At 41.8% G+C, this 24,273-nt stretch overlaps 1 protein-coding gene across 4 annotated transcripts; it reads right to left on the bottom strand.

The window, feature by feature from the left end:
• Nucleotides 1–19,329: 19,329 nt before the first annotated feature.
• LOC133787877 (probable protein phosphatase 2C 46) lies at nt 19,330–23,951 on the bottom strand. Of its 4 annotated transcripts, none has more exons than XM_062225577.1 (6): nt 23,790–23,951; nt 23,459–23,521; nt 22,480–22,932; nt 21,949–22,316; nt 21,079–21,315; nt 19,330–19,861 (listed from the first exon to the last, which is right to left on the bottom strand). In XM_062225577.1, exons 3-6 carry the CDS (start codon nt 22,796–22,798, stop codon nt 19,592–19,594), a joined length of 1,194 nt encoding a protein of 397 aa, XP_062081561.1. In that variant the 5' UTR covers nt 22,799–22,932; nt 23,459–23,521; nt 23,790–23,951; the 3' UTR covers nt 19,330–19,591. The 4 variants fall into 4 exon arrangements, with proteins under 4 accessions (XP_062081561.1, XP_062081562.1, XP_062081563.1 ...); XM_062225578.1 differs by having other exon boundaries at nt 23,459–23,637; XM_062225579.1 differs by lacking the exons at nt 23,459–23,521; nt 23,790–23,951 and adding an exon at nt 23,062–23,082.
• Nucleotides 23,952–24,273: the final 322 nt, after the last annotated feature.

The following is a 24,273-nucleotide window of genomic DNA, read 5'->3' on the forward strand; positions in this document are numbered from 1 at the left end:
ATGGGCTAATCGTGATTAGTCTGTAGCTCAGCCTGCTAATCAGCCCGTGGGAAAACCAGGGCGTACATCTGCCCCCCAAGCTCCTGCTCGTGGTATACGACGTCGCATATAAGACCACAGTAGGGGCTTTTAGACTTCCCCATAAACTCTTCGCATTCCACTCTTTATGCAGGCGTCTGATACGTGGAACGTTGTGGGTGGTGACGGTATGTCTTACGAGAACCGCATTTAATGGCCTAGCCTATGCCCAGCCGTCGTTTCGTATTTCGAGTGGAAGGCCTCAGATCCCTCACCAGGGCCATCCAAGAGCCTTCTACACGTGATCCTTCACGTATATAAAAAGGGGGTGGTCACCCTACGCACGGGCCACCCTTTCATTCAAAATTTTCCAAATCTCCTTTTCTCTTCCTTCTCCATATTTAAGAAGAACGAAACCCTCAACCCTGTTGCTGCCATTTTCATCGTTCACGAAGCTTAGGCGCACGGATTTCTTCGAAGCTTTGGAAACTACTACACCGACGAAGCTCCTATCAACGCAACACCCTCGTCTACCTCCCAGCCATACACTGTAAGTTTCCTCACCCTGTTCACTTTGAAAACATGCTACTGTAGCTTTTAGGAAAAATTTTCACTGTAGCCGCATGCAAGGGTTTTCTGGGTTGTGTGGATATGGAAGGTGATAGCCCTTTTTAGGTTAGGGCACATTTGTTGTAAGAAATTGCTTTAGCGTATGGGTTTCAGGGTGTTTTTCTGGACAAATTTCTGGGTAGGAGTTTTGGGAATTTTTGGGTGCAAAACCGGGTATCTTAGGGAACACGCCTCATAAGCGGTTTTGTAATTTTCTGCCTATTGCAACTTTCCCCCCAAGGAAAATTCTATTATGAACTCCCTGACACGCGAATTCCGAGTAATCTGGGATCTGTTGGGAGCATACGCGCGTGTTCACTGAACCGCATGGTTCCACTCTCCACGAGCTGGGCTTACCTCAGCTCGTGCAAATAATAATTGTTTCTCCCTCCTGCTTGGGTCGCCTTTTCTAAAGTGTTTTCTTTTGTTCGCTAGGCGACCAGATGGCTCCAAAAAAGAACCTCCCCCAGAAGAACGTTGGAAGCTCGGCCTCCCAGCAGGAAAAAGGAAAGGCGGTGATGCCCAGCTCCCCGAGCCCCCACTTCGGGCCGGCCGTGGAGAAGGAGGTCGAGGTCGCCCCCGACGCATTCTTTGAGGCGGAGAGAATCGTCTCAAAGGTAACTGACCAGGCGAAGATCAACAAACTCTTCCTCACTCACAACATTCCACTGGGGAAAGCCTCCGTTATTGCTCGACCTGCCGCGGATGGCGAGCGGAGCTGCACGCTGCTCGATGAATCGTTCGCGGCCTGGAGCGGTGAACACTTCAAGGCAAGGGCCTTCCTTCCCCTGGATCAGTACTTCGCTGATTTCCTGAACTACGTAGGGTTGGCCCCTTTTCAGCTCCCCCCCAACTCCTACCGTCTGCTGGCAGGGTTGAGGTATTTATTCAAGAAGCAGGAGTGGGAGGTCCCTACTCCTGCTGATATTTTATATTTCTTTTGCCTCAAAGCCAGCCCGGATCAGCGGGGGCGAGGTGACGGGTTTTACTATTTAACCTGTTTTCCCAATACGGCGGCGGTGATCGAGCTGCCTAGCCACCCAAATGACTTCAAGGACCAGTTCTTCATGGAAACTGGGTTCCGAAACTGCGACTACCATTATTTCAATCGTCCTCGTAAGTAATCCCTGATCTTAGCTCGCCTTTTAAGTGTTATTTTATTTTAGCTCCTCCCGTATTCCATTCTGATTCCAGCCAATCCTGCAGCCATCTACGCGAGGACCGAAAAGTCAGTGACCCTCGGGGGCCAATATGAAACACTGGCGGGCTTGCCCCTCAGTGAGAAGGACTATCGCGTGCTCGTGACAGATGAGACGATGGTGTTCTGCAAACTGATCTTCCCAAACTAGACCCTGAACCTGAAGAGGCCCCGGGGGCCACCCCCAGCCCGCGACAACAGACCTATCATCGTGGAGGAGGTCGCGGTAGAGGAAGACGAGGAGGACGAGGCGCCCGAAGTTCCGCTCGTGAGGAACAGGAAGAGGACCTTGGAGGTCGCCCAGAGTATGGGCGAGGAGAGGGTCTGATCCGGAGCAGCCAAGGTAACCCTTACTTGTTTAAGAGTCTAGATAGGGCCACTGCAGACCCCCGGCTGGTTAGGTTCAATCCTAGGCAGATCATCCATCGTCACCGAAGGGATCCGGACCTGAACACACTCCTGCTTCATTGTGTTGACCGGCTCGTGCTGGATCACCAAGAGAGCTGGCCTAGGGGTACCGTAGTAGTAGATAACACCCTAGATTTTAGGTCGATCTTATTCGAGGAGTATGGGACCAACCTACGCACATGGCCATCACTCCAGAGGGGTAACTATGCTCTGGGGCTTAGGCAGTATGTAGAAGAGTCTAGCCTTGAGTCAGAACCGGACCTAGAACCTGCGCCAGTTCGTGAAATAATCGTCCTAGGTTCTTCCAACTCGGGGGGTAGGGCTCCCTCAGTATTCATATGCTTTTTAGCTTTAACCTTTTGTCTTTATCTTTGTATGATTGCTAACTTGTAATAACCATGTATTATATTTTTTTTTGTTCGACAGAAGAGATGTCTCAGCCCGAGGACAGTTTGCGGGGCATAGTCTTCGGGGGGAACCCCCCAGCCGGGCCAAGAACGAAAAGGCTCCGGGGTTCCAAGAGCTCTGCCGGGGTCTCCACTAAATCTCCTGCAAAGGAGAAGGAGAAAGCCCCGCCAGCCCAGAACGCGGGAGCGATTCTTCTTGCTGCCGGAGCAGGCCAAATGTCTCCGCCACCTCAGCGAACTCCAACCGTCACCCAGGACGCAGGGATGGAGCTCGGGACTCCGCCTGTGGTGGCCTCCGATGTACGCATCCCTGTCAATCCCCAGGACCTGGAGAAGATCCCGGAGGTCTTTCGGGGAACGGTGTACGAATCGGCGAGCTACGCCGTTAACCATATCTACAAGTTCACCGAGAAGGAACTCCGGACTATTGAGACGATGAGCCCGGTTGACGTCATGGATTCTTCCATGAGCATGACCCTAACGGTAAGCTGCCCTATTCTTTTAAAGCTTTTACCATTACACTTTGCCTAATTTTTTCTCTGAGTCAGTTTATCTTTCCTTTCTCGCAAGGTGTCGTCGCCCTTCACCGAAGCATCATCAGGGCCAGGACTCAGCTCGGTGACATGAGGACCGAGCACCAGGCCATCCTTCAGGAGGTTAAGGCGGCCAAGGATGCCCTGGCGACCTCGAAGGGTGAGTTGGAGAGGGCCCAAGTCGACCTGGAGAAGACCCGTTCGAAGGTCCAGGAGCTCGAGACATCCCTTGCCACCTCGCAGGCGGACCTTGAGGCAGCGAGGACAGAAGTCCAGGCCGCCCAGGCCGCCCTGGAGGAAGAGAAGACCATCTCGGAGCAGTCCATGCAGGATCTGTTCTACCACTGTTGGCTCCATAATCCGGAGGCTGACTTCTCTTTCATGCCACCGAATTTCTGGGCGCGCTTGTTGGTGAAGTTCCAAGCTCGCTTCGACAAAGAGGCACCACCTTCGAAGACTGGGGAAGCCTCTGGTGCGGCGGAGCAAGATGAAACGGCGACCTCCAAAGGGCCGACTGACGGAGCTTAGGGCGCTCTTCTCTTTTTATATTTTGAAGTATTTTTTGTAACTTTTGCATGAGGTGTCCTTACCTCGAGACAATTTGCCTTGCGCTTTTAACTCATATTTTTTTCTGATAAACTTAGCTTGAGTTAATTTTTATCCATATCTTGAACTCTTTAAGAAGAACAACAATAAATAGATTTAAATTAACTTCCAAGTTTTACGACCTAGTTAAAACCAGGAACTTATTTTGAAAACTTAGTTCGTGTTAACTTTTATCCATATCTCGAGTTCTTTAAGAAGAACCACGATCAATAAATTTAAGTTAACTTCTAAGTTTTACGACCTAGTTAAAACCAGGAACTTATTTTGAAAACATAGTTCGGGTTAACTTTTATCCATATCTCGAGTTCTTTAAGAAGAACCACGATCAATAAATTTAAGTTAACTTCTAAGTTTTACGACCTAGTTAAAACCAGGAACTTATTTTGAAAACTTAGTTCGGGTTAACTTTTATCCATATCTCGAGTTCTTTAAGAAGAACCACGATCAATAAATTTAAGTTAACTTATAAGTTTTACGACCTAGTTAAAACCAGGAACTTATTTTGAAAACTTAGTTCGGGTTAACTTTTATCCATATCTCGAGTTCTTTAAGAAGAACCACAATCAATAAATTTAAGTTAACTTCTAATTTTTACGACCTAGTTAAAACCAGGAACTTATTTTGAAAACTTAGTTCGGGTTAACTTTTATCCATATCTCGTGTTCTTTAAGAAGAACCACGATCAATAAATTTAAGTTAACTTCTAAGTTTTGCGACCTAGTTAAAACCAGGATAGGACTTAGTTGGCGTTAACCCTTATCCGTGTCTCGAGCTCTTTAAGAAGAGCAAGGATCCATAGATAAAAATCAACATCTAAGTCATTAAGGATACATGGTTATATCCAGGTACCATATGCCCCCCAAGTAACTGGGAAAGGGTCTTTCGTGGTTACTTTAAGATTACAATTGCAAATGTGCGTAAAAAGCTGATTTTTATTAATATATAGAAAGTGGCCTTCCAGGCCTTACAAGTGGATCATTGATAATATTTCTTTAAGTGGATGGCGTTCCAGGTCCGTGGTACGGTTCCTCCATCAAGTCGTGCTAACTTATAAGTTCCTTCCTTGATGATTTCGATGACCTGGTATGGTCCTTCCCAGTTCGGTCCCAAGACTCCGTCCTCGGGATCTTTCCCGGCCAGGAAAACTCTCCTTAGGACCAAGTCGCCAACGTTAAAGGTGCGCCTTTTGACTTTAGAGTTGAAGTAGCGAGTGATCTTCTGCTGATAATGGGCGAGCTGGAGTTGCGAATCCTCTCGCCTTTCATCAATTAGATTGAGGGAATGGCATAGGAGCTCATGGTTCCGATCTTGGTCGTAAGACTGGACTCTATGTGACAGAACCTCAACTTCCACGGGGAGGACTGCTTCACTCCCAAAGGTTAAGGAGAAAGGAGTATGACCCGTAGGAGTCTGATGCGAGGTCTGGTATGCCCATAGGACCTGGGGGAGCTGTTCTGGCCAGACCCCCTTTGCCTCATCTAATCTCTTCTTGAGGCTCGCCTTTAGAGTCTTGTTGACAGCCTCGACCTGGCCGTTCGCCTGAGGATAGGCCACGGAGGAGAAGCTTTTTACAATCCCGTGCCTTTCACAAAACTCGGTGAACAGGTCGCTATCAAACTGAGTACCGTTGTCGGAGACGATTTTCTTCGGTAGACCGAATCGACAGATGATGCTTTTAACTACGAAGTCGAGTACCTTCTTCGATGTTATTGTTGCCAACGGCTCTGCCTTGGCCCACTTAGTGAAGTAGTCTATGGCTACCACGGCGTAACGGACTCCGCCCTTTCCAGTGGGCAAAGCGCCCACTAGGTCTATTCCCCAAACAGCAAATGGCCAAGGGGCCGAGGATTCTCAGCCCGACTGGAGGAGCTCGGGCAACTGCAGCGAATCGCTGGCATTTGTCGCACTTCTTCACGTATGAGATCGCGTCTTTGGACAGAGTTGGCCAGTAATAACCTTGCCTGAGAACCTTTAAGGCCAAGCTTTGCCCCCCAGTGTGGTCTCCGCAGAATCCTTCGTGAATTTCCTGCAGGATGGCCTTCGCCTCACCTGGAAGAACGCATCGGAGGAGAGGTAGGGAGTGCCCACGTCGGTACAATAACCCATCAACTATTGTATATCTAGGGACTTGATATAGGACTCGTCGCGCGTCGTTACGTCCTTCAGGCAGCTTGCCCTCGACGAGATATTCAAGAATGGGGGTCATCCAGGTCGGTCGAGCATCAATAATCTCGACCTCTGCCCGATCTCCGTCTATACTTGGTTTTTCCAAGAATTCTATTGGCACCAACCCCAGAGTCTCCGTCTCTCCCGAGGTGGCGAGTTTGGCAAGGGCATCCGCATTGGCGTTCTGTTCTCGAGGTATCTGTTCGATCGATCCTCGCTCAAATGCGGACAGCTCGGCTTTTACCTTTGCCAAATAGGCGGCCATCTTGGGTCCCCGTGCCTGATATTCGCCCAGAACCTGGTTTACCACGAGTTGGGAGTCACTGAAGCACTGGACGGAGCTCACTTTTAACTCATTGGCTATCCTCAACCCGGCTAACAAAGCTTCGTATTCCGCCTCGTTGTTGGAGGCCTTGAACCCGAACCTTAGCGCCGAGTGGAACCTATGTCCCTCGGGGGAGATCAGAATGATTCCGGCCCCGGAACCGTTCTCGTTGGATGAACCATCCACAAAGATCTTCCACAACGACTCGGGCGAGGTGAGCTGAGATGAGCCTTCTGATGGATCCTCCTGGAATCCCGTGCACTCTGCCACGAAGTCGGCCAAGGCCTGACTTTTTATGGAAGTTCGTGGAGTATAGAAAATCTCGAACTGACTGAGTTCGACCGCCCACTTTAACAAACGTCCCGATGCTTCAGGTTTTTGCAAAACCTGCCTTAGAGGCTGATCGGTCATGACGTGTACCGAGTGGGACTGGAAGTACGGTCTGAGCTTTCGCGAGGCCGTGATTAGGCAGAACGCCAATTTTTCCATCAGTGGGTACCGTGATTCTGCTCCGAGGAGTCTCTTGCTGATGTAATAAACTGGCTTCTGAACTTGGTCTTCCTCTCGTACTAGTACGGCGCTAGGCGCGTCCTTAGTGACGGCCAGGTAGAGGAAGAGAGACTCTCCTGCCTTGGGCTTGGATGGCACAGGTGGTTCGGCCAGATGTGCCTTCAGGTCGAGGAATGCGCTTTCGCACTCTACTGTCCATTCAAACTTCTTGTTTCCCCGGAGCAGGTTGTAGAAGGGCAAACATTTATCGGTTGACTTGGAAATGAACCGGTTGAGTGCTGCTACCCTTCCTGTGAGGCCTTGGACATCTTTCCGCGACCTGGGGGAAGGGAGCTCGAGCAGTGACCTGATCTTGTCGGGGTTTGCCTCGATTCCTCGGGTATTAACTATGAACCCCAGGAATTTCCCGGACGCGACACCGAAAGTGCACTTCTGGGGATTGAGCCTCATTTCGTATTTCCGTAGTATTTTAAAACATTCTTCCAGGTCGGAAACATGGTTGTCTGCAGTCTTTGACTTGACGAGCATGTCATCAACATATACTTCCATGTTCTTTCCGATCTGGTCTGCGAACATTCTGTTCACTAGCCTTTGGTAGGTAGCTCCGGCGTTCTTCAGACCGAACGGCATGACCTTGTAGCAATAGACATTAGTCGGGGTCATGAAGCTAGTGTGTTCCTGATCCGCCGGATTCATCGCGATCTGGTTGTAGCCTGAGTACGCGTCCATAAAGGACATGAGCTCGTGCCCCGCCGTGGCGTCCACCAGCTGGTCGATCCTTGGCAATGGAAAACAATCCTTGGGGCAGGCCTTATTCAGATCGGAGAAGTCAATGCTAGTCCGCCATTTCCCGTTGGGCTTCGAAACTAGCACGGGATTGGCGACCTAAATTGGAAATTTGGCTTCCCGGATAAAGCCACATTTTTTGAGCCGGGCTACCTCTTCTTCTAGGGCTTCAGCTCGGGTTGTCCCTAAACGCCTTTGCTTTTGAGACTTGGCAGGAACGCTTTTATCCAGATGGAGCGTGTGCATAATGACACTCGGGCTAATTCCTACCATATCCTCGTGGGACCAGGCAAATACATCTAAATTAGCCCGGAGAAACGTAACCAGCTCCGTCTTCCTCTTGCTACAGAGGTTTTTCCCGTGCTTGACCATCCGTGACGGAATTTGCGGATCGAGGTTCACCTCCTCGAGCTCCTCAATGGCCTGGAGCCCGGATCTGTCTTCGCCTACTCGGGGGTCAATGTCCTCACTCAAGGCGACCTTTTCCTCTTCGGCGCTTTGAGGTTTTTCAATCTCAGGATCCACCAAGGGTCCTTGAGATTCCTCTTTGCCCTGAATGGCCATTGCCAGCTGCCCGGGTTTAGATTTTCCCTTCATGGAAATGCTGTAGCATTCCCTGGCAGCGAGCTGATCGCCCTTGATAATACAGATTCCGGTCGAAGTAGGGAACTTCATGGCGAGGTGTCGAATGGAAGTGATAGCCTCAAAAGCTATGAGGGTAGGCCGGCCTAAAATGGCGTTGTAGGCAGCGAAGCAGTCAATGACCACGAACTCGAGTAGCTTGGAGACTGTTCGAGATTCTTCTCCTAGGGTGATCACCAGCTCGAGCGTCCCTATCGCTGCCGACCCTTCTCCCGAAAAGCCATACAGCATCATGGGGGTCGCCTTTAGCTCGGCGACAGTCAATCCCATATTTTCTAAGGTGGATCGGAATAGGAGATTTACCGAGCTTCTGTTGTCCACCAACACTCTCCTTACTCTCCGGTTGGCGAGCTGGACTGCTACGACCAAGGGATCATTATGAGGGAACTGGACAGGACCTGCGTCTTCCTCCGTAAAAGTGATCGGTTGCTTTTCTAACCGCTGCTGTTTCGACTGGCGCTGCTCCGGGACGAACTCCGCTCCATTGTGGGCCTTTAATTCATTCACATATCTCTTCTGGGCGCCTCTGCTCGTTCCGGCCATGTGCGGTCCTCCAGAGATGGTGGATATCTCTCCTTCGACCACGGGAGGAGGGACGTCCTGATCTTCACGAGGCCCGGGCTGACTGGCTGGGACTTTTGGAGCGGGTCGACTCACTGGGACCCTGTTTCGTGAGTATTGCGCCAAGGGGCCTGCTCGGATGAGAGTCTCGATCTCATCTTTTAGATGCCTGCAATCGTCGGTATTGTGGCCGACGTCGTTGTGAAAGCGGCAGAATTTGGAAGTGTCTCTCTTTCCCTTGTGGTGTTTCAATGGTTCCGGCCTCTTCCAGGGGACTCGAGTAGAGTTGGCCAGGAAGATACTTTCCCTGGACTGGGTGAGCTCGGTATATGCTGTGAACACGAGCTTGAACTTATCCACGGACTTATTCTTCTTTTCACCGTGCTGACTGTTTTCACCATTCCCCTTTCTTTTGCCACCACCGGGCTAGTTGTTCTGCGCGACGTCGGGGGTCGCCATCACGATCTCCGTCCCCGTTCCAGCGGGCTTCTCGGGAACCTGGCTGGTCTCCGCGGCTGAAGCTTCAGCTTCTTCCAAGTTTATCCACTCTTGGGCTCTGTTAAGGAATTCGTTAACCGAGCTGACTCCCTTCCTCTGAATGTCTTTCCATAGGTCTCCCCCAACCAGGATTCCGGTTCTCATGGCCATGAGCTTGGAGCTATCATCTGCGTCCCTGGCTCGAGCAGCGACATTTGCGAATCTGCTCAAGTAGGCTTTCAGCGTCTCACCGGGCTGTTGCCTTACGTTGGCTAGGGAGTCGGCCTGAACACGGGCGGCCTGAGAGGCGCGAAACGCCTTTTTGAAATCAGCAGAGAAGGTCTTCCAGGAGCTGATTGACTGTCTTTTACTCTGCTTGAACCACTGCCTGGCAGGTCCAGTCAGTGTGGAAGGGAAGATCAAGCAACGCAGCTCCGGACCGATGTTATGGGCCATCATTAGGGTGTTGAACATCCCCAAATGGTCCGACGGATCTCCGTCCCCGTTGAACTTTGACAAGTGAGGCATACGAAAACCAGATGGGTATGCCGTCGCTGCTATGTTGGGGGCGAAGAGTTCCATCTCGTCTCCCGAATCATATTCGTCTTTTTCTTTTTCTGATAGGAGTTTCCTCATCAGTTCCTCCATCTGAGTCAGGCGCTCGAGGGTTTGGTCCTGAGATCCTGGGTCATTCCGGGGCTGCTCAACAGCTCCGGACCCATTGTACATATTAGGTGGGTTATTGCCCCTCCTATCTTGAGAAAGGTTATTTGGGACATTCCCTCCGTTATGTACTTCGGATCGGACCCCCCCCCCCCCCGAGCGAGCCTGGCTACCATCTCTAGCTCGGTCCTCTCTGTGAGAGTTGAGGTGATCTCGAAGGTCGTCTCCCTGGGCGGTCCGGTGGCTTTGTGCCAAACTTAGCCGCTGGCGTAGGTCTCCTCCAGAGAGATCACTCCGGCGACTGCCGGTCCAATGACTCCTGCCGGATAGGCTTGGAGTCCGCCTTTGGTGGTAAGGACCTGAGCTTTCTTCGGGCGCCCTGCTACGCCGGGAAGGTCCCGCTGATGGTGGGTTTCTCCTACTACTTCCGTAAGCTGGGATGTCTCGGACGGACCGAGGAAGAGACGGATATCTGATCGGAGATGGAGGATGCCTGACTGGAGAAGCGATCCTGGTTCCGTCTGGACGGATCAAATTTGGTGGGGGCCTTTCGGCCCTGCCAACTTGCTGGTCCCGAGCCGGGCGATCTGGACGAGGCGCAGGACGTTCTTCGGGGACGGGCTGACGTCGTGGGCCCTCCCCGGATCTCCTCCGGGAACTTCCTCGAGCTCTACTGGGCGTCTTCGAGGATGGTTGAGAGCTAGGAGTCGACGTCCTAATCGAACGGTTGTATTGCTGTTGTCCGGTCCCAGGCATTACCCTGAAGTTGGCCTCTCGATGGTGTGATGAAGGGGTGGAGTTGGCTGCCGGAAGTCTATCCGAACGGTTATGCCTGGACCGATTACCCCGGCGAGACTTTGGAGCCTCACCTTGCCTCTCTCCAACGTTAACGTTGATTGTGAGAGGGGGTAGTCGGGCCAGAATATCCTGGATTTGTTGACCGGCCGCTGCTAACTGGCTCCTCAGTTGAGCATTCTTCATCTCCACCGCAATATAATAACATGGGTTCGGATTAGGTGGCCGGGGCGCCGAACTACCTGTATCGTCCTGGCCCGCCGGCTGCTTTCCTGGCCTCTGTTGGACTTCAGGAATTTGTTCGTCAGGATGGCAATATGATGAGCCTCCTGCCCATCATGCTGCTCTGTTTCGTTGCCATGCCTGGACCGAGTGGTCACCATAGTTGGATGTTTGCAGCAGCACTAATCGAACTTGCTCTCAATGAAAGCACCAAACTGTTGACGCGGTTCTTCGGCAACAGGTAATTAAGAGAAGAAGAGAAAGGGATTAGTGCTGAATATAGAATCGTCGCAGATACAGAATCTTAGAGTAGGAACTAGGTGACCCAAGACACATTTTTAAGTGGTTCGAAGGTTAAAATCCCTCTACTCCACTAGTCAATATTATTGATATATTCTGGGTATTTGGTTACAAAGCATAGATCTATTCAGATACTATTCTTCCCAACCCCTATCAACTCCCAAGTTCTCCATATTTATAGGAGAAGGCACCTGGAAGTTGGTAAGGAGGTCATCCCGTGACCTTATTATTTGTCATATCAACTCTATGACATTCATGATTAATTCCTAAACCTGACACATAAGTATGGTCAAATCGATAGGTAAGGAGATAATGGGCCGCACGGCCCAACCCAGCCGTGGATATCTGAACACGCACGTTCCTGCTGCGTGTCCGAGAAGTCAGGGAGATATCGGACACGTGATGTCAGATATATGCACGTTTATCTTGCGTGTGTTGACTTTACAAAGGGTCAGAGCTCCATACATAGCTCGTGCCACGAGCTGCTCCCTCGACCCGACCTTCGGCCTTCGGATTCCTTCACCCAGTCCTGGACAACCTTGGCGAGTCCTCAGGAATTGCTCGAGCTAATAAGGTACGACCTCGAAACGGGAGCTCCGGTCTTGGGGATGTTAATGGGCTAATCGTGATTAGTCCGTAGCTCGGCCTGCTAATCAGCCCGTGGGAAAACCAGGGCGTACAAGCTCAAATTCATAAATCAGTTTATGAATTAACATTCACTAGTAAAGTTAATGGTACTTAAGGAAACACGATATAATTAAAGAGGTTAAACTGTAATTAATTCCTACTTTAATTATGAACCAATAATAGATGATTGAATTGTATGTAGTGATTAAATCGATGAACACTTTTTATATTTAAAAGTACTAAATAAATGAATGTCTATAATTACAATAGTGCATTATCGTATTTTTAGTGGAATAATATTGAGATAAATAAATTAAGGTTATTGTATTAAAAAGTTTTAATTAATAATATAAATTTATTGGAGCTTGAACTTATAGGTTCATAGGTCCCTAAGATGGCTTTATCAACTCTATTCAGTGTAAGAGTTGAAATTTAGAAGAATTAGGAAAATAACATATTTGGAAGAAGTTTGTTCTTCATGGTCAAATATGTAATCGAGACAAATTAATTAATCAATATATTAATTTTTGAAATTAATAAATTAGTTAATATATTTTCAAAAATTGTTTTTTTAAATAAGATGGTATTTTCAAAAATATCATTTAAATAATTAAGATGATTAATTTTGAATTAATTAGTTTTGTTTATTTAAATAATGTGAAAATATATTTCTGATAATTCAAATTGGATTTGAATTTGAAATGATACTTATTCTTTAATTAAATTGATAAGATAAATTATCAGGTTTAGATATTTTTTAATCAATAATTATTAAATAATAAATAAAAGAAAATAGTTGGAACACATCCTTGAAATTAGGGATGTGTTACACGCCAACTATAGTGCATGCACAAAGTCCAAGAATAGGTCTTGAATAAATTTTTTATTTATTTAATAATTAATTTATAATTTGAATTTTAAAATTTAATTAATTCTCTTATAAATCTATCAGATTGAAATTGTTTTAGTTTAATAATATGCTTAAAAAACTGTATCGATTCGATGTTATACTGGGTTCATTAGATGTCGGACTTGATCTAGGTCAATGTTAGACTAAATCCAATCGATGTCAAACTGGGTTCAGTCTATGCTAGACTAGGTCCATTCAATGCTAGATTGGGTCTTATTCGATGCCAGACTTGATCCGTTTGATGCCAGGCAAGGTCCATTGGATGCTAGACTTGGTCTATTCGAAGCCAAACTAGGTCTTATTAGATGCCATACTAGATTCATTCAATGCCAGACTACGTCCATTCGATGCCAGGCTGGGTCCATTTAATGCCACACTTGATCAATTCGATGCAATACTGTGTCCTTTCGATGCCAGACTAGATCCATTTGATGTCAGACTGGGTCCATTCGATGCCAGACTAGATCTATTCGAGACCAGACTTGTTCTTCAGGGTCAAGTATGTAATTGAAACAAATTATTTAATTAATGTGGTAATTTTTGAAATTGGCATTTTAATTAAATGTGTTTACCCAAAAATGATCCCTAATGATGTGGCAGGATTGACCTACACGTGGCAGGCACATGGCAGCTTTAAGTGGATGCATCCTAATCGGCCCTCGACCAGAAAGCTGTTGATACGTCAAGTGTCATACTTATATGCGACCAGCCTGATCGCATACTTCCTTTTACTTCCTTTGTTCATGCAAATCTATAAGGGAAATTTTAATATATAGGCTCGATAAAAGTTATAATTACAAATAAATACTAGGCATATTAATATTTACAAAATAATGCTAATTTTTTGTACATTACCCAAAATGCCCTTTTCACTTCTTCCTCATTCTCATTTCTCTCTTCTCTCTTCCCTCTCTCTCTCTCTCTTATTTCATTCTCTCTCACCTCACAACACCACCACCACACTAAATATTATATTTCGAACAGATTTGGACATGATTTTTGGGTTTTTTTTGCGATTTTTTTTAGATCTGAAACTCTGAAATCTGTAAAAAAACGACACTGCTCGATGGTGGTTCGATGGTGCTCGATGCCAGCTCGATGAGACCTTCAAAATCATGATTTTTCATGAAAAAATGACTTAGCTCGATGGTGGTTCGATAGTAGTTCGATAGTGGCTCGATGGTGATCGATGCCAGCTCGATGAGACCTTCAAAATCATGATTTTTCATGAAAAAATGACTTAGCTCGATGGTGGTTCGATGGTAGCTCGATAGTGGTTCGATAGTGCTCGATGGTGCTCGATGCAATTCTTGTAAGAGACATAATTTTTCACTCGGGTATCCGTTTGGGGTGATTTTTTTTTTTTATTTTGGGTATTTTTTCAAGATCTACACGTTTTACATGTTAGTATGCACATTTAGGAAGTTTAAAACATAAAAATATACCAAAAGATGTCTTAACCATGAGGTATGTTTGCACTTTTGTATCTTTTACAAGTGTTACACTTCACAAATGTGCATATTAACATGTCAAACGTGTAGATCTTGAAAAAATACCCAAAATCAAAAAAAAAATCACCCCAAACGGACACCCGAGTGAAAAATTATGTCTCTTACAAGAATTGCATCGAGCACCATCGAGCACTATCGAACCACTATCGAGCTACCATCGAGCTAAGTCATTTTTTCATGAAAATCTTGATCTTGAAGGCCCCAGCGAATGGTGGCTCGATGCCAGCTCGATGAGACCTTCAAAATCATGATTTTTCATGAAAAAATGACTTAGCTCGATGATGGTTCGATGGTAGCTCGATAGTGGCTCGATAGTGCTCGATGGTGCTCAATGCAATTCTTGTAAGAGACATAATTTCACTCGGGTATCCATTTGGGGTGATTTTTTTTTATTTTGGGTATTTTTTCAAGATCTACACGTTTGACATGTTAATATGCACATTTAGGAAGTTTAAAACATAAAAATATACCAAAAGATGTCTTAACCATGAGGTATGTTTGCACTTTTGTATTTTTTACAAGTGTTACACTTCACAAATGTGCATATTAACATGTCAAACGTGTAGATCTTGAAAAAATACCCAAAATCAAAAAAAAAATCACCCCAAACGGACACCCGAGTGAAAAATTATGTCTCTTACAAGAATTGCATCGAGCACCATCGAGCACTATCGAACCACTATCGAGCTACCATCGAACCACCATCGAGCTAAGTCATTTTTTCATGAAAAATCATGATTTTGAAGGTCTCATCGAGCTGGCATCGAGCACCATCGAGCCACTATCGAACCACCATCGAGCAAAGTCATTTTTTCATGAAAAATCATGATTTTGAAGGTCTCATCGAGCTGGCATCGAGCACCATCGAACCACCATCGAGCAATGTCGATTTTTTGCAGATTTCAGAGTTTCAGATCTGAAAAAAATCGCAAAAAAAACCCAAAAATCATGTCCAAATCTGTTCGAAATATAATATTTAGTGTGGTGGTGGTGTTGTGAGGTGAGAGAGAGTGAAATAAGAGAGAGAGAGAGGGAAGAGAGAAGAGAGAAGAGAGAAGAGAGAAATGAGAATGAGGAAGAAGTGAAAAGGGCATTTTGGGTAATGTGCAAAAAATTAGCATTATTTTGTAAATTTTAATATGCCTAGTATTTTTTTGTAATTATAACTTTTATCAAGGATACATATTAAAATTTCCCATCTATAATTATGCATTAATTGTAATTTATTTTATTACCTAGATAAGCAAGTCTTAATGGTAATTAAGGCCCATCGGCCCATGTAATCTTCTTGAGCCTATAAATAAGAATCAAATGGCTCAAGGAAAAGGACTTTTGAACTTTTGCTCTTTGTACTCTGAGAGAGAAATAGAGTGTGATTATTCACTGAAGTTGTAATCTTCCCAAGGCTGATGAAACTCGTGAACCCTAGTTCATTGATCACAGTATTGTAATTCTACATCAATAAGAACACTAAGTGGACGTAAGTCATTATCATCCAATTGGGGCCGAACCACTATAAATCGTTTGTGTTATTTACTTTTCCATTTGATTTTCCTTCTTGATTTCATCTCATTTTATATCGTTTATCTGACTCCGTGTCATTGACCAATTTGAGGGTCAACAAAAGGAATTTTCGAAATTAATTTTTTTAAATAAAATGGGGATTTCGAAAATAACATTTAAATAATTAATTTTGAATTAATTAGTTTTATTATTTAAATATTGTGAATATATTTATGATAATTCAAATTAGTTTTGAATTTGAATTAATATTTATTATTTAATTAATACGATAAGATAGATTATTAAATAATATTAACAGAAAATTGGTTGAATCACATCCCTAAAATATGGATGCTACACACTAACTATAGTCCAAGAAATGTAGTTGGCGTGTACAACAATAACTTATCAAGATTGGATATTGATATTTTTGTTTTATTTATTTTAATAATAATAGATTTATAGTTGGGATTTTAAATTTTGAATCAAAGTAATTTTTTTATAAATCTATCATATAATATAGTTTTCACAAGATACATAATATTTCAGAATATTCAAGAAAGAGAAAATTCGTATCTTTAATATATCATAATATTTTCTATTATTGAAATCTGTCTCAGACCTAATATTACAAGATCTCATGTGTTGAGAATATCTTGTAAATCAGAAATATTTTCCTACCATTACTCTACGCGCCCACATACGTCTTGAGGTGTAGAGATACATTTTGGAAGATCTTGGTTTGAGTATTTTAAAGATTGTTTTGGATTGAATGTTCGTTGGAGATACAAAAAGATAGCGATGATTCTTGATAGTTCTTCAACTGGTAAATCCTCATCTTTTTATTCGTTTATGATAAATGTTTTGCAGGTTAATGGATCCAGTTATTTAAAGTTTGTTTAAATAATTTTTTTTAAATCTCTGGCCACAACACCCCGTGCTTTCCGCTGCATATATGGTAAACCAGTTACCAACAATGATTTCATTTGATCTTAATATGAATGATGAGAAAGCCACTACTAATTCAAAACACCTATGGGTGTGAAAAAAGCAAAACAACTAGGTAATGAACAATTTAAAAAACTAATGGAACAAAGTCAAAAACTTGTTCAAGTTATTGAAAAGGGTAACACAGATAGAAATGAATGTCATAGAAGAAAGACTAATGATAAAATTTTATTTACAGAGTTGAATTCTATATCCGTACTTCCGAAGAATTTACAGAGAAAGAGTACAAACATCTGAACATGGAGAATAAGGAGAAGGATCTCAATATCAGGAATCTCAATATTGACAATCTCAATATCAAGGAGAAAGAGCTCAAGATGAAGGTCAACCATCTCAAGATCAATGGCAAAGATCTAAAAATGTCCCACAAAATTATAGCCAATATTATGATTATCTCAGCGGAACTGGAAATTAGTTTCCAAATTATTATCTTAATTTATCTCACTTCTTTCAGATTTATGTTATTGCTTCCAGTTTGATGTTTGATGTGTTTGAATTTAACTTTTAATGTATGTTTAAGTTTATAATGTTTTATTGTATTTTGTTAGATGTTTTTGTGTTAATCTTCATTTTATTTCAAGTATAAATATTAACTAAAAAGTTAAAAGAAATTATACAAAAATTTAATTAAATTATAATTAAGAAAAAATTAATAACACTTTTATTCACAATTTAATCCCCTCAAAATAAACCCACACAAAATAAACCAATTTCTAAAGTTTATTAATATAAATAATAATATATATTTAAACATTATAAAGTATGGTATAATAATAATTAAAAAAAAAAAGAAAGTAAAGGATGCCTAGCTACAATGCACTTCATACATGTAGCTACATGCTGCTCGGTTGGAGAGAGAATTGGAAAAGCATCATCATATATGATGATCGTATGAAGATGGCCTTGGCCCTGAAAAACAAAAAGAAAGAGAAAAAAAAAACTTAAAACTTGGGTTTGAAAAGGATAGGAAAGGACTAGCCATTGGTAATAGGTTTCAATTCAACTTTCCAAGTACAAAGTACTCTACTTACTCAAGTATAAGGTTAGGTAATGTGAAGTTAAAGAACCAAAATACCCCCATAAAATTTAACAAACAGAAACTGTTAAAAACCATTTCACTCACCTAAATGTGTTAGTTAACAAAGTTACTAACTCACTAACCCCATCATCTTTAGAAGATAAAGAAAAAAAATAAAACCCTAAACCTGACCAGGCAGCAAGCAGCAGCATTGAGAGATGTGCCTATTTTTGTTGTGTTGAATTAGAAAAAGCATCATTAAAAAAACAAAGACAATTTAATGGAACAAAATAAGGGTTTTCTTTGTGGGTTAGCGGGAATATGCCCTGAAGAGACTGACAAGCAAGAGAGAAAGTAGTCTTTATCATGCCTCGTAACTCCCTACTTCCTCTCTTTTCTATATTATATTGAAAGTTTTGAGGACCCTTAAATATTATTATGTATAGAAGCCATAAAAGCTGAACCAACCAAACCCTGCTTTGATTGTTTATCTCAGTAGAGAGTAGAGACTTCCAAAACAAATCTCTACTGTATTGGCTTTCCCTTCTTTTTACATTCCAAACCATCTATGACTGACCACCTTCACTTTGAGACTTCTTTATATAGTTCAATCTTTAACATTGCTTACTTTTATGTTTCATAATTCATAGGAATGTTCTCTGATGCCTCAACCTGTCACCCAACCAAAAAAAAGGTCCATTTACAAACAGTTGTAGCCTTTTAAAATCAGTAGTATTAGTACTACTACTACCACTACTTGTCTACTTGTATTATAAAGCCAAGTACTTGTTCATCATTTTTAAACAATATATATTGATTCAAACAGCTATCTTCAAGGTGGGTTGAAAGTCAGCTCATTGCCCATGTCAGAAATATTCTTCTTTCTGCGATTGCAATGCAAAGTGGATTATCGTGAAAAGTGTTACAAATAAACAAATGCACTTAAAAGGAGTACTCTTACTCCAGACAATAACTTGGCAAAAGGTGTAGTGTAACTATTCTTTTTCATTAGGCATGTGAGCAAGCAAAGACTCTACAGTGCTGATATGCTTTCTCAATTCCCTTTAAAATCTTCTGTGGCAATTGGCAAAGGCTTCTCGTAGTTCTGTCCAAGAAGAAGAAGAAGAAGAAGAAGAAGAGGAAAATGAGGAAGGGTATTGGCCCTGTGCGTTCTACTGTTCTGGGATAGTTTAAATTTGCAACCCTTTTTAGACCTCAACATCAGAAAAATAAACACACACTTTGAAAACAAGAAGGGATTTGATATGGTACGAAATATCAATGATGTTCAACACCACAGTAAACCATACTAAGTTTAAGGAAGAAACATCCCCTCCTGATCCTGAGTTGAATACCAATCATTTGACATTTTGATACAAGTCCAGTTAATATTACCTTCTGACTACCTTGTAAGTTACGTGGAAAAATCAAGTAGTAATAGCTAGGAAATGGAAGCAAGAGCTTAGTTCCCTATGTCATAGAGTTTATAAAACAACAAATGCCAACTGAGAAAAAAAACCAAGGAATTTGCCGAGGAAACAACTACTATTACTGTCACCTTAGAAGTTCTCTTTCTCAAGGCTAAATGCAAGTATTAGTTTCCATCCAGTTAAAAGTTACAGTATACAATAAAGAATTGAAGGCCCGCTCCTCTTTTAGTTTTTCTGTTTTTTTTTTTTTTTCTTTTCTCTTCTTCTTTTTAAACTCTTTTTGAAGCTACCTGGTATTCACACAAGAGAATAATACAACCGACAAGGGACAAGAGATGAGATACAGGCCTAATCTGATTCAGGTATTGCCAGCTTCAGTTGGCGTACCACAAGGGGCCAGAGTGTTGGAAGGCAGACTGATTCCACCCCCTCTTACTGATATATTTTGGAACTTGGCAGAACTAGCTCTGCTCACATGGTTTGAGTCTAGAAAAATAACAATTACAGTGATGTCATCGTGGAAATGTCGTCGGACACCCCGGTCGATCTTCTTCAAGTCCGAGTACCTCATTTCCCTCTTCTTCGCAGCTTCCTGTAGAGCGGTTTTCACCAACCTCCTTGCACTTCCCTGAATGTAGGTTAACACAAAGAAGTTATTTTTTCCTTTCCCATTTTCTTTTTATTTATTTTTAATGGCAAGAGTTAATATCACTACAGACATCTTATTGAGATATAAATATTAAATTTACAAAGTATATCTGAAGTTCCTAATATATGAACAAAAATATTTTACTTTAGACAAACAGCAAAGTTGGTCAATTTGTATCAGAAAGAATTACACGGCTGCTGGGTAGTGCCATTAGGGAATGTTACTAACAAAAAAGGAGACATACAGATAATCTCATCAAGAGAATGACTTTCTGGGCAGTGGGCAATATTACCCCAAATCATTGAAGGGAAGTTAAAATTACTCTAACTAGCGTACTGATTATATTAACTTCAGGCTCTAATACAAAAGAGAAAACCAAGTAATGGATATAACTGCAGTTATTGCCTTCAAGCCAGATCTTAAACAACGGATCCTCATACTCTCTTGGACTGGAAGTGTTATATGGTTGTCTTACAAAGAAAGAAAAGGGAAGAAAAAAAATGTCAGAGAGGGAGAAATATATGTATATATAGAAATATATATATATGCGTACATAGTTTTTCTAAAAAATATTAACAAAATCCTAATAATTTTGAAATTGCTTCATATCACCCATTGTCAATAGTTTTGATCAAAATTAACAGACAAAAGATGATTTTGCCATTTGTTTGCAGAAATGTTCTGCACGTGGATCTCTAAAAATGTTGCCAAACATCCTTATTCCTTACTAATGAGATACTCATGTAAATCAAGTTTGGTAATATCTTTTTGTAATGAAAAGAAATGGAAAGAACTAGAATTTGTATGGTTAGGTAGTGCAATATTTTCTGTACTTAATACGATTACAATTATAGTTTTGTTGCTTAAATGAGTTAGAAAAAATATTAAGTGTAAAGTTGTAGTTTTGTTTCAATTAAGTTTGTAAGAAATCCACATGTCAAAACTAGTTAGAGGATAGGAGCAAAATCATCTTTTAATTGTCAATTTCGACCAAAATCGTTGACTGACGGATGATTTTAAAGAAATTTAAAGAAGAAAAAAAAACAAGTTTTTAGTAGTACTTCTAAGTCTTTCAAATGATAAAAATAATTTTAAAAAAGGTTTTTTCAATATAATAATATCCTTATATATATGTGTAGAGAGAGATCCAAAGATGATTGGCAAAATAGCAGTTAGTCTAGAGACATGATACTTACACTACGTGGATGATTTTGAACTATATCAACTGCTTCCTGATTGCTAAGGTGTTCCCAGAGCCCATCAGATGCAAATATAACAAACTGATCATGAGGCTGCAACTCATGAACTGTAATAGATGGGTCAGCACTCAATATTGGCTTTTTGAAAGGTTCGCGAAGGCGAAACTTTGCATAAAGAGGCTCCCTGTTGAACTCAGCCTTTTTTAAATACACGTCACCAATAGATCTAGAAATCTGCAACACAAAGATTTAGGAAATTATCATTCGCATAACAAGATTATCAAGTCAAATCTTAAAACATAGTATTAGCATAAGATGGAAATAAAATCTGCATAACACCTGAGAACTTTAAAGGAATACATAACCTCAAAATAAAATCTGCAATAACACCTCAACCATGTTTACTCATTTTCATACTTGACCAACAACAAATTTATAAGATATGATATCCTGTTGAAATATGATATATGAAAAGATGAGTATCACAATTCCTCCATAGTAATCAAATCACAAGCTTTTATTAACAAATAAAAACATTATATTTTAGATGTACATGACCCTCATCACAAGTAATAGCTATTATATTCAAATCCTTGCTAGACAAATGACCTATCAACTGTAAGTTCCATTACCAAAATAATTGATGCAAGAATCATATTTTATAGCAACTACACAACGTTCCTGTCATTTTATATTCATCCTTCCTTTAGCCAAGAAGAAAGGGTTTAATGTTGCCAGACAAAGTAGATCCTGAAAAAGGATACTGAAAGCATCATTGACAAAAAGCCACAGCCTTTGAGTTCCAATTTCTGTAGCAAGAATAATACCAATATCAATACTACACATCTTTTGCAGTAAAACAAGTACCTGTATAAGCCCTTTCACACGCCATACGTTATGCTTCAAAACTACAATTTGTGAATCATCAGGATGCATAGAATGCAATTCCTGTCGCACGGACTCTATACTTGCGTTATGCTCGGCAGACAACTGAATGGAGAGAACCTCTCCTGTTGCCCTAACAGCTCTTCCCAAAACAGCACGGGAATCTCCTAAGTTAGCAATGTAAAGGGTACCTCCACAAACAACACCGACGAGGCAGCATGATCCAACGGCTGCTATCTGTGGTTTCATTGGCCACTGTCTTGTGACAAGAGACAAAAACCCTTCTTCTGTTGCTTGAAATGCCTTTCGTATTACATCCACAGACATGGACTGTTGCTCTGAAGTAAATCCTGCATATGCCATTCAAAATAAATAAAAATTGAGAACTCAAATCTTATGCATCTAACATCAAGAGAACAAAATCATCCAACTGAAAATGTCTTCAGTGCAATCAAAAAGCTTGCTAATCCTTCTTGATGCATAAAAATCAATCTAAAGTCCTAACATACTTACTCTTGAGATGCGGAAATAGGTGATCATTGATATAGCGCGAAGTTTCAGGCCCTCCATGCCCGTCATAGACCCCAACAAAAGTACCAAAAGGGCCAGTTTCGTGGGAACTCAAACTACCTGACTCAATCTGGCTCTGATCCTCAAGCAAATTATTGGCCTGGACAACGGCCATAGAGAAGTCACCACTGAAGTGTTGTCCTGAATCTTTGTACCACAAAAGCCCTTCTTGGCGACCACCAGAATCCGAACCCGTATGAACATACCGTTTCGACCTTGGCCGAAAACAGGCCTTCAAGAAGTTCATCAACTCTGATAACATCCCTCATCTCACCCAAACAACCATCTAAAATCTCCACATGTAACAAGTACTCAAAAATAAAACAACTTTGATTTCAAAAAGACTTCCAGTACTGAATTCTATATTACCCTTCCTTCTCAGCTCCTTGATTTGGACTACACAAACATCAGAAGCAAAAAATAAAGTTAATAAATCGTGCAATTTTAACCTCTTCAATATATTCTTCTAAGATTATTGAATGAAAGCCGACAGATCAAACAAATGGCAGAAAAAACTAGCCTTACAGTTTATTTCAGTTGGTACTGAGTCAAAAAAAAAAGGCAGAGGACCAAATAATCTGAAAACCCATCTTTCTTTTCTTTCAATTATTTTCTTTTAAACAGAAAACCCATGACCATACGCGGCCGCAACCGATGGAAAATAAGAGTAAAAATCAACAGAATACAAAAGGAGATGTTTGACAAAGAGGGGTCAAAGGGTACTTTTTTTTCTCATGAAAGAAGTGTAATTGTTCGGCCATTTAGAAATCCAGAAGGGTTTATTTCCTTAGTTCACATTGAAAAACTAAACAACCCAAAGTTACACGAATTGTCGAAATCATGAAAATTCAACAACTTTCTGCTAAATTCAAAAGGCATAAAAATAAATTAATTAATTAAAGATAAGGAGAAAGAGTCTTACCCGATAATTTTGACTGTTTCTTGAAAGCAACTATGTGTAGATACCACGAGAAGGATCTGGAAACTGGAAGAAGAAGAAGAAGAAGAAGAAGAAGAAGAAGAAAAAGCAGCAAAAACTCAATCAGATCCACGGATCCATGAAATCAAGAGATGGGTTTTCAGTTTCTCTCTCCACTAGTGCTAAAAAAGATGAAGATGATGATGAGAAAGTTGATTTGGAAGAAGAAGAAGAACACCAAAGTGAATGGGGTGTATTCATGAAAAGGAAGAGTCTATATGGGAAAAAAGATTGGACCAACCCAACAACAACAACAAAAAGAAGAAATACTCACCCCTCTATTTTCTCTTAGCAGACAAGCCCCATAAAAGACCAACAATGGAGAGCTTCAAGCCAGCAAAGCAAAGGTCCAGCTATGGGCTCCACACCACTATGGTAAGAAGAAAATAAAACAAAAAACAAAAATTTGAGAATAAGAGAAAGAAAAAAGAAATATACAGAGTCAATGAAATGAATTGAATTGAATTGAAGTGTATACATACATACATACATACATACGGAGGAAATTGATAATGTGTACCACAATATTATAGGCTTTCCATGAAATGGAGTTCACGTGAGAAAACGTGTAACAGGTGGAGAGTGTCTATTGTTAACTCCAAACCTCGTTTTATAGCTCACAATTTTTCCTTTTTTTAAGATTAACAAAATAGGCTTAATTTTTACCATTAAAGTTGACTAATTAGCATTAAAGTCAAAAATTTATGTAAACATATGATTAATTTCTGTAATTCTTTAATGGGTTTTAACACAATTAG

The sequence above is a fragment of the Humulus lupulus genome, chromosome 1 (genome assembly GCF_963169125.1).
Source record: "Humulus lupulus chromosome 1, drHumLupu1.1, whole genome shotgun sequence".
Taxonomy (NCBI): Eukaryota; Viridiplantae; Streptophyta; class Magnoliopsida; order Rosales; family Cannabaceae; genus Humulus; species Humulus lupulus.

What these genes read in the sequence shown, in the direction of transcription:
- LOC133787877 (XM_062225577.1), bottom strand. Translation starts at nt 22,798, where the DNA reads ATGTTATCAGAGTTGATGAACTTCTTGAAGGCCTGTTTTCGGCCAAGG. An exon ending in CCTATTTCCGCATCTCAAGA is followed by an intron (nt 22,317 to 22,479) that starts GTAAGTATGTTA and finishes TGGCATATGCAG; the next exon opens with GATTTACTTCAGAGCAACAG. An exon ending in GTGTGAAAGGGCTTATACAG is followed by an intron (nt 21,316 to 21,948) that starts GTACTTGTTTTA and finishes TTTGTGTTGCAG; the next exon opens with ATTTCTAGATCTATTGGTGA.